Raw genomic sequence first — 12,824 nt, 5'->3', positions numbered from 1 at the left:
GGGCCGTTATCACCCAATCTAGCCAGCTGGATCTGATGTTATTGCTTAAATATATGTCCCTACAATCTGTCTGTGGAAGGACTACTTAAAAACAGTAGCATATGTCTACATCTGTAGGGTGGGCAAGTGTGTTGTATGACTGAACCAAAGGTGTGGGGAATACACAGTATGGCATTTCATAGTTGAACCTACCATTTCATAGTTGAACCTACCAATGTAACATGTAGACTTTTCCAGAATAAAATCATAGATAAAGTAATTGATAATGATACCAAATATGGCTTGTTCTAACATGTCCTCTGCATTCATGAGATGCTATCATTGAGATGTAATTTCCCAAACAACGTGACACAATATATTATCATACATTTACATTTTCTGCTTTTCTTGCTGTCACAGATGGCCGCAATAATCCAATAAAAAGAAGATACATATTCACCAGGCTTTGCTATAGATCGGAATAGACTTCTCGTGAGGCTCTGGTGGACGTGGACCAAGGGGTACCCTGGTCTATTTTCAGCCTTCCCATGTACTCCCTCCACCATAGCCCAGGCGTCTCTACTCCCCACAACTACTTCCAAAGCAAAAAACAAATGCATGGGAATCCCTACTCTAAGTCTATACTAATCTAAGGGAGGGCCTATAGGCTGTGGCCTTCTCAATCTCTGTCCCTCAGGTGATTTTCTAAAGGGATCCTTGCTCTAAATGGTTCTTGATGCTTTTGATATGCCAATCAAAAGATTTCTCAGCACTTCTCTCTGTCGCTCTCTCTGATTCTCAGCCTTTTCCTCCTCACCCTCCACCTTCTCTTCTATCCCTCTGGCTCTCTCTACTCTCGTCCTACCTTTGATCTTACTGGGCTCCCCTCTCTCTCACCTCCTCTCTCTCAAGTCAGACCTTCTTCTACTTAGCCTTAACACCACCTTCTGTCTCTCTCTCCCTCTCTCTCTATTCTCTCTACTTCTCAATGAACTTTCTCTGTGTATACTAAACCCTATCCTACTACTCCTACCTCTTCTCTGCCACCGCCCTCTGGTCTCCCTCGCTCGCTCAGCTCACTTCCTCCTTCATACAGATTGCTAACATCTCACTTACCCTCCGTCTGCTCTCACCCTCCCATCTCTCTCTTTCACACACACACTTTCCCAGTCACCCTCTCCCACCAACACAGAATTACTCTAATGTGTACCAATCTCTCTCACACAACCAATATCTTACTTGCAATCTCTCCCATGCCACTACCACAATCTCTGCAACACTTCTCCCCAATGTCTGCTTGCCACCTCCTGCTCTTTTGGTCCTCCAACTCCACCCTTGACCTCATCCGAACACCTTTCATCCTTACTCTGTCTGGTTTGGCTTCCGTAGCCCAGCCGGTCCCGCATTAGTTCTCCACTGGGTTGCCACTGGTTGTTGCGGTCACCAGCCTTTCGGGGTTGGAGTTGTACAAGAGCGATTTAAAAAATGGCTCCCCAAGCTAGAAGGGAAGAGTCCGCTTTCACCGCGCAGGTTCTCCCCACTATATAGGTTTGTCAGAGTTCCTTTATTTTCATCTGGCGTAGTAATGGATAGAATCCTCTGTGTGCCTGGACGGTGACTGAGAAAAGTTATTATTCTGTGGTGTTTGGTCCTCTCCTGGGGCTTCGGTCTGTACCCTCACTGCAGCCACCCAGAGTCTTCTGGGATGGGGAGTTAGTTCTGTTTGAAAAAGTGAATGGACCTGACCAGAAGGGTGGTTGCAAGTCATTGCAGTGAAGACAATGATACCAATGCTGTTACACCACAACACTCAGGGGACTCAGACTGTGGCACTCAACTCCCTCACCCCACCTCTGGGGTGGAATCAGCTATTGCAACTACTCTGGTAGGCTGCCTACCTCAGGGTGGGAGAGATCCCTGCTCCTCTTTAACGGTGAAGCCCCTGACCTTGTCACACTGCATTTTCTGTTAAGTGAAGACCTCCATTTCAGGTCACTAGATTGTTTACCTACGATTTTTATTTTTTTATTCATCCAGTTATAATGATATTTTTATTGATTAATTATTTTTGTGCGGTAGATGAGGTCAATGAGTGAGTTACACCATCTAGCTCCTTCCTCGATTCAGTACACAACTGCTTTTGTGAACCCCGTGAGCTGGATGTTTCAAGATTATGTGTATGTATGTGTACAACACATTTTGCACTACCATTTGCACTGACCAACGGCTGTAAAACGTAATTTTGCATTAGTTATGGAAAATCGCATTCTTTGTAATGGTCACTTATCTCAGTGAAAAAATGTTGTCGAGCCTGGGGTCTCTAGCTGTCTTACTTGAGACTGCCAACCCACATTCCTTCCTGTAGTTGTATATGTATAGATTAAACAATTTAATTATTGTAAAGAATATCATATTTCTGGGCACCACTTGAATAAAAAAGAGCTTAGTGCTGACGCCATTTGTGGTAGTGGGCCAGTTACAGAGAATGGCACTGAGCACTTCTAGAAATCCTTCTTCAAGAATCAGAGTTGAGCTGCCACTTTAGAGCTGAATGGTTCTGTGGTCCAGCACCTAAACATGAACAGCTCCCTTGCCCACTCAGCCATGAGAAAGTCACATGGAAAAGGACACCAAGATACAAATTGAAGGTAAACGCCACTTACAAACAGAGCAGCATGTACCGGCACATGGCATAATTATTAATAAAAATAAATGCTCTTACTTTAAGGAAAAGAGAATTGTAATCACAAATCGCTCCAAGGATCTGAGAAGGAATTTCAACAGCCTCATACAATTTCTCCTTTAATTTGCAGAGTCTGTCTAGCAAATGTTTGACTTTGCCTCCTCCTTCAAGCTTTTCAAGACTTCTGATTACTTCAGCTGCACGTTCAATCAGAGCCTAAAAATGAAAATGGAAGTTGAATTTTGGTTGCACATATACTTTGTTTTACATTATTTTCATCACATATCACCACCGTTGAGGGACTTCTTTTTTTGCATGATGCCAGAACAGTCAAATTATACACTAATTATCATTGCTTGCAAACTATGATGACTTCTACCTCCTACTTGTTTTGAAAGTGCTTCTAGTCAACATTAGTTGCATTGGCTGACACATGATGCACCCTTTGCCCCGATATGAGACAGTTTATCTTGGCAAGTATCCATTGGATGATTTATGCCCATAGCCCTAAAGAGAAGTGCACAGCTCCTCTCCACTCCCTCTGCTGCACCTGCTGCACCTGCAATGCCCAAATCATCAGCCCAGGCATGAACACCAAGTTAAAGAAGCTCTTTTGTGCTCTTTTGTGCCAGTGTTGTACTCAAAAATGTAGGAAGCCATCCGCATGCGCATTTAATTCTCCCAGTTTCCCTTTCACAATCTAAAACAAAAAAGTTCTTTACTTCTGAAAATTAACCATCCAGTTCATTTCTTTTTTGCTGTGGGTATTGGGGTCTATATGAGATCATTATCTCCCTGAAAAAGGTAAATGACAAGTGAACTGTGAGTTTAAATCCCTGCTGTAATGGTTGAGTTCTCAGTTGGAAATAGGTGACTGCGAAGTGATACAGTTGCCATACAGCTGTGGGGATGGTGTAGGGCTGTTTTGAGCTGTGTTTATGTGAAGTGTTCCTAACATGGACATGCTGTACTATACTTGCCAACATGAATCATTCAGTTCTATAGGCCCTTATTGAGTCCTTTTTGTGCTTTGCATCCTGTGACTTGGAGTTCTGGTTGTATGATGGGAACAAAAAATTGGACCGGGCTTCTATGGTATATATGCCCAATAATTGTTACCAAGGTGATAGGGCTGTACGTTAGCACTGAGGTAGCCTTATATTATGTGAAGTAATGACATGCATTGCTTGTTCGTGTACAGTGCAGTAAGGATGTGTTTGTATTACATTCTAGGCTATCACTTATGATCCGTAATTTTAACAATAAGAAGCAGGTGGTACAAACTAAACAATGAATTAAGACATTGAGGACTGCAAATACTTGCTGTTCATACATGAGACATATGTCATGCTCCAGAGCTTCAACAGAATGGCATTTTAGAAGACAGGACACCTGTTTAGCAAATCACAGAAGAAACACCTCGTGAACGTCTTTGTCTGGGGAGACATCTCCAAGAATCGTCTGGGTCCCAGAGTCAACTTTGAGGGCATAGGGGAAACAGCCTTCTTCAAGGAACACATTGGGCCTCATTACAACTGTGCCCGTCCGGAAACACTGGTGACAGTAAGCCTACCAGCACCAGTGTTTCCGGACCAGCACAGTACGACTCTGTGGGCGGGTGCCGCCCTGCCCGCCAGGGTCAGACCTGGCGGGCGCAACAGCACCCGTCCGCAGAGTTTTATGGAAGCACTGGCACCATTAACTGGCTTCCGTGGTCCCCATTCCCATGGAGTCCTATCGATGGGGACTTACAAAATTCCCGGGGCCTGACTTCCCGGCCGCCGGGGTTGGAATACCACGGTGTTACCGGAAAGTCAGGCACTGGTAATACTTACCGCCAGACTCGTAATGAGGCTCATTGTCTGTGGGGTGCTGGTTAAACATATGCAAAAGTATAATAGAAAACAAAGATCCAAAACATTATTCTGCCACAGGATTCACTGAGAACCTAGGGCTATTTGATCGAAATGCTGGAGGCACCCTCAAGGGATATTTAAAGTAGGTCTGAAACGCATGAGCAATGCATAGCTAATCGATGGCATCTACAAGTTATGGTCTCAAGTATATATATACACAAGATATTTGCTGATGGACAATTGCCCCTAGTAAGAAAGTCCTACCACTACTCATTAAAATTGAATGGAGCAGCAATGAATAGGTAATGAGTGAGTGTTTTGTCTGTATTTTAAAACACGCTGTATAATTTTGAGTATGTTCTTCTTCCCTGCAATGTTTATGAAATAGAAAATATGTACTCCTTTATCATTTTTATTTTGGAGCCATTTTGGGGGGCAAGGATTGTGTGGCATGATGGTGTATGGGGCATGCAGAGGCTGTTGGCCATGTAAATGGGTGGGATAGCTCTAAAGGGTACATGCTTTGTGTTTGCGCTAAAATACATCTGTGAGAAAACATAGGCATAGTATAGTCATCTGCTGTAATCGTCGTGCTCTCAGTTGGAAATGGCTGATTGTAATGTGACTTACAATTCTCAGTGAATCGGTGCACATGTTTGAGAGGCACAGATGACACTTCGGGCTGCACTGTCTATTTAAAATGTATTCTGGTGTGTCGGAGATGGAGGCATCTTGCAGGTGTTGGACTCCTTTGCGATTAGGTCTTGTGATCAAAATCAAAGATAATAATTAGGGAGAAGTTAGGTCTGGCATCTTTATAGCTGTGACAACTCTAGGGATTCAGTCACTTGTCCCCAGGGGAGAGCCTTTCCTTGTGAGTCGAGGGAGTTGAGCCCGATACGTGATTTTACCCCTAGAGGTGGCGGTAAGCAGGATCTCACAGGGAGAGACTCCCGCCCCCCTCCACACCCACCGCACGCCCGCTTGGGTACAAGGACTCCCATTCCAATGAGGAACTCTCTTTCTACCTCCAAAAATGTATCCCCATAAACCATATCATCTGACAGACAACCAAACTCCTCTAGCATATGCTACTGTGATGTTCCTGAAAATTAGCACCAATCTGGTACTGAGAAGAGGAAGATCCCAAGAACAATAAAGAACACAGAACAACTACCAACCAAATACTGGGAAGAAGAGTGACTGATGAATATTGACCACTCCAACATCAAAGACTCTGAAGAAGAGGAACAATGGAGTACTAGAGAGTACTCAGGAGAAAGAGAAAAGGGACTTCGAAATGATGCTAGGAAAGCCCCACAGCAGCATCATAAAAAGGGTAGGAGACAAAGAGGTGACGAAAGAGGAAACCTGGGAGTTTTTAACCATCTGAAGAGAAGACGCTGGTAGCCATGGGAAAGGTTTGCTACCAAACCCTGAAAGAAGCTGTGCAGAATCGGTGGCCAGACTCCCCAGCTTGAAGGGCAGTGGATTGAGGAGCTGCCCAAAAGAAGGCTGTCCAGAGAGGGTCACACAAGAAGAGAACGGTGGTAAACTAGGAGGAGGGGAGAGGAGCCTCAGCTTTATTGACACCATTAAAGAGTCAGCACGACAGTGCTGCCCAGAAGAAAGTCACCCTGCAATGATCACAGTAAGGAGGAACGGTGGTAAGCAAGGGAAAAGAGAAGAAACTTCTGGCTTTGTCGATACTGTTATGCCAGCAATATTACAGAGAACCGCTGACCACGAGAGAGAGACCCGAGCCGTCCTGACAGACCTCGAGTTGGCTAGAAGGTGGAATCCTAACCCGGTGACGCTGCCCATGAGGAAACCCCATCAAGAAAATAATTGGGATTATACCGAGAATGAATATAACAATCAGTCTGCTCTTCTTTGTATCAGTAATCAAAATGATAAATGGAACTCGAAAGTTCTTCTAAGATGTAGGATCGAGAATAAAGTTCTAACTGAACAGCCTGCTCTTCCAAGTGAGAGGACCTGTGGCTTATATAACAAATATCATAAAGGACCTACTCATCCCCGTGAGAGGACCCGTGGGTTATATAAAGAATATAGTGAACAGCCTATTTGTCCCAGTGATTGGCAAAAACATAAGAAGAGTGAAGATCACCCAGGGACCCCGCATACTAGTCCCAGTATTTGGCAAAGTCATAAGAAGAGTGAGAATCATACAGGGACTGATCATACTCCCAGGGAATGGCAAAATCATAAGAAGAGTGAGACATACACAGTGACTAATCATATTGGCTCCAGTGAATGGTAAGATCTGAAGAAGAGCCCTACAAGGGCTCAACCTGCCAGGTTCAGTAATAAGACAGATCAAGAAAGGAGAGAGAGTTGTTACCAGAATATGTCTCTTTGTTCTAAAGAAGAGAGAAGGGTTGTACATTTAAGAATTAGAGAAAGTGCAGAGAGGACCTGAAGAATAAAATGAACCAATAGGCAAGGGTCTGGAAGAGCCCCTTGAAAGAACTGGAGGACTTGTTACAAGAGAAGATAGTCGAAGGACTATCTGAAGATCCCATATTGAGGAGAACTGTGCCAAAAGCATTCCAGGAGAAGGGAGTAATTCTCCTGAACTTTCTGTTGTTTAGTAATAGTGGTAGGGTCAGCCTGGGTTAGTTTTGGGATGTAGGACAGACTTTTGATTATGGACTTCACTACTGCTGACGAGCTCCCTAGATTAGTTCTGTTAGGTAGGGAAACTCTTAGGATAGGGAATGTTAGGCATTTTCTTTATTATCTCTCTCTCTCTCGCTAATATCTATATTTATACATTACAATTAAAGAGAAACAATTTCTTACCAAAAACTATCCAAAGACTCCCATCATATATTTCATACCTAAAATCCATAAGTCAATGTCCCGACCTCCAGGAAGACCAATTGTAGCATCAATAAATTCCTTACTAGAAAATACCTAGAAATACGTAGACAATTTTCTGTTCCCCTTTGTGGAATCTTTACCCTCTTACACCAAGGACACAACAGCTTTTCTGAACCAAATTTCACACATTCCTTGGCAACCGGACTTCCTTTTGGTTACATTGGATGTAGTCTCCCTATACACCTGCATTTCACATTCCAAGGGCATAGATGCGGTTAAAAGATTTTTGTCCACCAGATCGCTAAGCTACCGAAAACGTGTCACGTATGCTTTTGGACATGCTGTCCTTCATTCTGACCCACAATTATTTTATGTTCAATTCCATGTATTATAATCAAATCTGTGGATCAGCAATGGGCACATCAGTAGCCCCAATCTTTGCAAACTTATATATGGGTGCGTGGGAGGAAGAACTCTTTTCCAATGATAACCAGAAGAAACATACAGACAAAATAATTATGTGGCAAAGATACATTGATGATTTATTCATCATCTGGAATGGAACGGCAAATGAATGGACAAGTTTCTTTCACAGCTTAAACCAAAACCAAAAGGAATTGCAGCGAGAATGAAGTGTGGGAGACCAACGCGTAAAAGACTGCAGCAAGATTCCTTATGCGAGGATATAAGAAAGGAATCATAAGCAAAGCCTATGACCGCAGCTGCAATAAAATTTGGGAGATAATTCTAGCCAAAAAGAGCTTGCATAGAGAACAGACAAAAGAACAACAGAATGAGGACTCTACTATTAGATTCATCACCACTTACAACTCCGGAGCCAGAGAAACGAAACAGATTTTGAACAAGCATTGGCATCTGTTGAAGCTAGATCATGATATTAGTCCACATTTGCCATCCCATGCCACAATAACTTAAAGGAAGTCATCATCAATACAAACAAAACTGTCACCTAGGAGGCCACCAGGGGGCGCAGGCAAGATGGCTGCCTAAACTATACGCTCCCCTCATGGCCCCGGGAAACAAGCGGAGAAAAGCACCTGTGGGAACAGTGACCCCCGCTAACGAGTGAAGACTGGACGGGGGACCCGACGGGGAGTCCGGAGGTGTTGGAGCGGCCTCCTGGGGTGCCCCCGCTCAGGGGATAGACGCATGTGAGTCCCGGCTCTCCCCCTCCCCCGAGCATTACGGAGAAGGACGCGATTCCAAGACCATGCTGCAGCCTGCTGCTTCGTGGGAGGAGGGGCCGGTGTACTCCCAACATGCCACACCGGAGTGAAACAGAGGGGTCCCCCGACGTGCTGTGGTGGTTCGGGCCCCCCCTGGAGAGTCCGCCGACTCAGGAGGATCTCGACCGGGGAGCGCACCCGGGCCCCTTTCCAGCGGGCAACGCTTCAGCCTGCATGGGTCACACACCCGCAGAATACACCAATGGCCGAGGCCGCAGAGCCGAGGTGGCATTGCAGTCCCTGGAGGGTCCGCCCCTCCCCCCCAGCGGCCTCTTCAGCGGACCCGGGCCGATGCGGGAGCGCGCCTGGGCCCCCCCTCTCCTCTCTCATCCGGACACCTGGGCAAAGACCACACGGGTAAACTCGCTCCACCATCAATGTAACAGATCTGCCACCCCACATTACGAGGCCACACTAGGCCCCCCGAAGTAAGAGCGGCAACAACACCACCTTGCTGCACACTTGAACTTGGGCACACACTGTTCCCCCACTGGAAATGGCGGGCAGCCCTGAGGATAGCACAGGAGGCCCCTTGGAAACACCGCCCCCCCACCACATTGAGGGGGCCCAGGGAGGGGGCAAAGGGAGGAAACACTGAGTGGGCTACACCGAGGAGGGGTGTCTCCACCAACGGACTCTTCGACACCAGTAAAAAACTACCCAGACGGCTCACAAAACAGGGCCCTGGGGGCTACAAATAACACGGGGAGAAAGACCCCAAAGGCCGCCCCACATAATAGAGTAGACGCCCGAGGGCATCAGGAGGACTCCAGTAAACATACCGCAAAACCACAACAACCAAGGGCGATTGGAGTCTCATGACCTGTAAAGAGACCCTTGCGAGATACCAGTTCACGCCAGGGCCACTGAAGATGGAATCCGGACCCCTCTCCATGCCAGCTCCGGACATGAACACTATCCAGAGCAACATCCAAACAATCCTCAACGAAATCAGAGGTATGAGAACGGACAGGGGCGCCAAGCTGGCTGACCTCACGGCCAAGGTCTCCACACTGGAGGATCGGATGGAGGGGGTGGAGAACAATCGGGCATCAACGGACCTCCTTGAAACACAGATGGACATGAGGTTCAAGGAGCTGTAGCGCCGTGAGGGGGATCTCCATCTCAAGGTTGACGATATGGAAAACCGCGAAAGGAGAGGATTTTCGGCCTGGCAGAAACAGAGGGGAGACCCAAGTGGGCCTGGAGGGGAAAGTCCAAAACATCATTAGGATTGTCCTGGGGTCAGACTCCGGAGAGACGCTCTTGCTCGACAGGGTCCACCGGGCTGGTGGGGGCGGAAGGGGCCCGCGTTCATACTGGCAAGATTTCACTACTACCGAGACAAAGCCAGGCTTCTGGAAAGGGCGAAGACCTTGAGAGACGTTTAATATGGGAACTCTAGGGTGACAATCTATCAGGACCTCTCGGCCCTCATGCTTCAGATGAGGAAAAAATGCAGATCCATCACCAGATGGCTACAAGAGAAAGGGGTCCGTTACCTCTGGGGGCATCGATTCTACCTGGCTTTTGAATGGCAGGGTCAGAGGTATCAGTTAGTAACGGAAGAGGACATTCAGAGAGCCAGGGATGACCTAACAGGGGACATGGCGGGAACATCCAGAGACCAGAACGGTGGCGACAGAGATCCCAGCCGTGCCCCCCAGGGTCCGGATCTCACTCAAGGGAAGCTAAAAGTGAAGGGCTCTTGGAAGTTCCCAAAAACCAGACATCCCCCAGCGGACCGCGGGGGCCCCACCTGAACGCATGGACAGTGTCAAAAAGGTTTAATCATCATACGGAAGCTTAGCACACAACTTCCAAGGGGTCCCAACGACCAGGGGAAAGTGTTGGTTATCTTATGTTCTTACCACAGTTGAGGTGTTTGTTTTTGTTCAAAGGATACGAGTTAAAGTTCCAAGGTTACCTGGCGAGAAGCTGGCTCAGTGCCACGCTGAGTGGCTTTCAGTGCTTCGCCCTTGTGGGGGAACGGGGGACTGTGGACCCACGCCGAGAGATATCTGAGACGGGACCCCATGACCAAGTGGGGCAAATCACATAATGTGGACACGGGGGGAGGGTTGGGCCCCCGTGGGCTCCTTGACGCCTGCGGAGAAGGGGTAATACTCTTGAGTTCAGGGCGCAAAGTAACGTCCTATACAATTGTTTTCCAGGGGCCAGGGTTGCAACCCTGGTGGTTCGTTGCCTGTTCCAACCCGACTGGGGTGACGACGACGAACGCCCCATAAAATGGGTAGGGGAGGGAAGAGGGGAGTGGGTGGGGGTGGGGAAGTTTTTGAGGGGGTTAAGGGAAAACAGGAAAAACAGTTCAAGCCATGGTCTTTAGTTGCACAACGGGTTCTATACAGGGTTTATACGCAGGGGTTTAAAGAGCATAAAACGAAGAACAACAATGATTGAGGGGAGAATAGGCACACTGAACGTTAAGGGCTTAAACTCCCAGAATAAGAGATCCCTTATGAGCAACATGTTTCGTAAACAAAGATTAACGGTCCTCTTCCTACAGGAAACACACTACAAACAAGGGAAGGAATCGATGATAAAGGGGAAGGAAATTGGCGGTAATTACTGGGCCTCTCATAGAAGTACCAAGAGGGAGGGGGTGGGCATCCTTCTGGGCAAGGCGCTCCGCCTCACAGAAACAGAAACCAAGAGGGGTTTCGGGGGACGGTTCCTGGGCATTAAGGGCACTTGCGAGGGAGAACGCATCACCCTAGCCACCCTCTATGCACCCAACTCGGGCCAGATATGATTCCTCACTCAAATCTTCAGGGTAATGGGCGAATGGGCAGAAGGGGCCACGATACTCGGGGAGATTTCAACCTCATAATGGATCCCCACCTAGACTGGTGGTCGGCAAAGGGGGGAATACCCAAGGGAACCTCTAAGGACAACTTAACCCTGCGGACTCTCCTGAGGGAACACTTCTGGGTGGATGTATGGTGCAGAGCATACCCAACCCGGGGAGGAGACACCTTCTTCTCACCCCCACACTGCACCTATACAAGAATTGATCTCTTGCTGCTTTCCGAAGAAGGGAGAGGGGAGGTTGAGCAACCGAGGGTAGAGGCAATAACGTGGTCGGACCACGAACTACTGATAGCAAACTGGTCCCTGCCCATCTCCCCGAGATCATCACGATGGCGGTGTAATGACACGCTTCTCAGAGACCCGGCATTCCGGGAATTCATGAGAAAGGAAATGACAGCCTATTTCGAGATTAACAATAACGGGGAGACAGAGATGGCCATGGTGTGGGAGGCGGCGAAGGCCCCCTCAGGGGCCTCCTGATAGCCGAGGGTTCAAGACGCAAGCGCGAAAGGGGCCTAATTAAAAACAAGATCCGAAGAGAATTGGGAGCACTGAGAGCGAAGCTGGACTTGCCCGGGGAAGATCGAGAGGCTCTTCTAGTGGAGATGCAGGGTAAAAGACAGGCACTGCACACGGTCCTCATAGGCGAAGTCATTAAGAAAATGAGATACACCAAACAGAAATATTACGAATGGGGCGACAGAGTTGGGACCCTCTTGGCGCACAGGGCTCGAGGATGCAGAGTGGAGAGAGGGGTGGGCTTTCTCAGGGACAAAGAGGGTAGTGTCCGCAAAAGTCGGGAGGAAATATCAGAGGGGTTTGCTGATTTGTATAGCAAACTCTATTCTAACCGGAGGGTGAGTCATTGGAAGACATCCGGACCTACCTGGCCGAACACCCCCCCGCTCCGACTGACTGACCCTGAGCGCGAGGCCCTGGAGGGGGAAATATCTGAGGAGGAGGTGTAGGGAGCTATTAAAAGATTGAAGGCTGGGAAGGCCCCAGGGGGCGATGGTTACACAGCGGACTTCTATAAATAATGCCAACCTATCTTGGTGAATCCGCTGGCCAAATTATTCAACCAAATCAAAAACCAAGACACAATCCCACCGACGTTTCTACAGGCCAAGGACCAGGCAGAGTGTGGGTCGTACAGACCCATCTCACTCTTGAACTTAGATGCCAAGATCTTTGCCAGAATCCTGGCGACCAGACTAGAGGGTTGCCTCCCCCGCTTAATATACCCCGACCAGGCGGGATTCATCCTAAACAGACATGGCTCCGATAATATGTGGAAAACCCTTCATGTGCTCAGCTCGAGTGTAGTTCGGGAGGATGGTGCACTCTTTCTGGCCCTCGACGCAGAGAAGGCCTTCGACA

At 47.7% G+C, this 12,824-nt stretch overlaps 1 protein-coding gene across 5 annotated transcripts in view; it reads right to left on the bottom strand.

Annotated features, from left to right (window-relative positions):
* Positions 1-12,824, bottom strand: part of LOC138453478 (uncharacterized) — a 1,096,265-nt gene that overhangs the window by 322,027 nt on the left and 761,414 nt on the right. For all 5 annotated transcript variants that reach the window (XM_069606374.1, XM_069606376.1, XM_069606373.1 and 2 more), the window contains one exon: positions 2,702-2,878. In XM_069606374.1, the coding sequence (XP_069462475.1) occupies positions 2,702-2,878 (177 nt within the window). The remainder of the gene's footprint in view (positions 1-2,701; positions 2,879-12,824) is intronic.

The sequence above is a fragment of the Ambystoma mexicanum genome, chromosome 4p (assembly GCF_040938575.1).
Source record: "Ambystoma mexicanum isolate Mex_15411 chromosome 4p, UKY_AmexF1_1, whole genome shotgun sequence".
Lineage (NCBI taxonomy): Eukaryota > Metazoa > Chordata > Amphibia > Caudata > Ambystomatidae > Ambystoma > Ambystoma mexicanum.
Note: the sequence above shows the minus strand (reverse complement) of the source record. Positions and strands in the feature narration are given on the sequence as shown.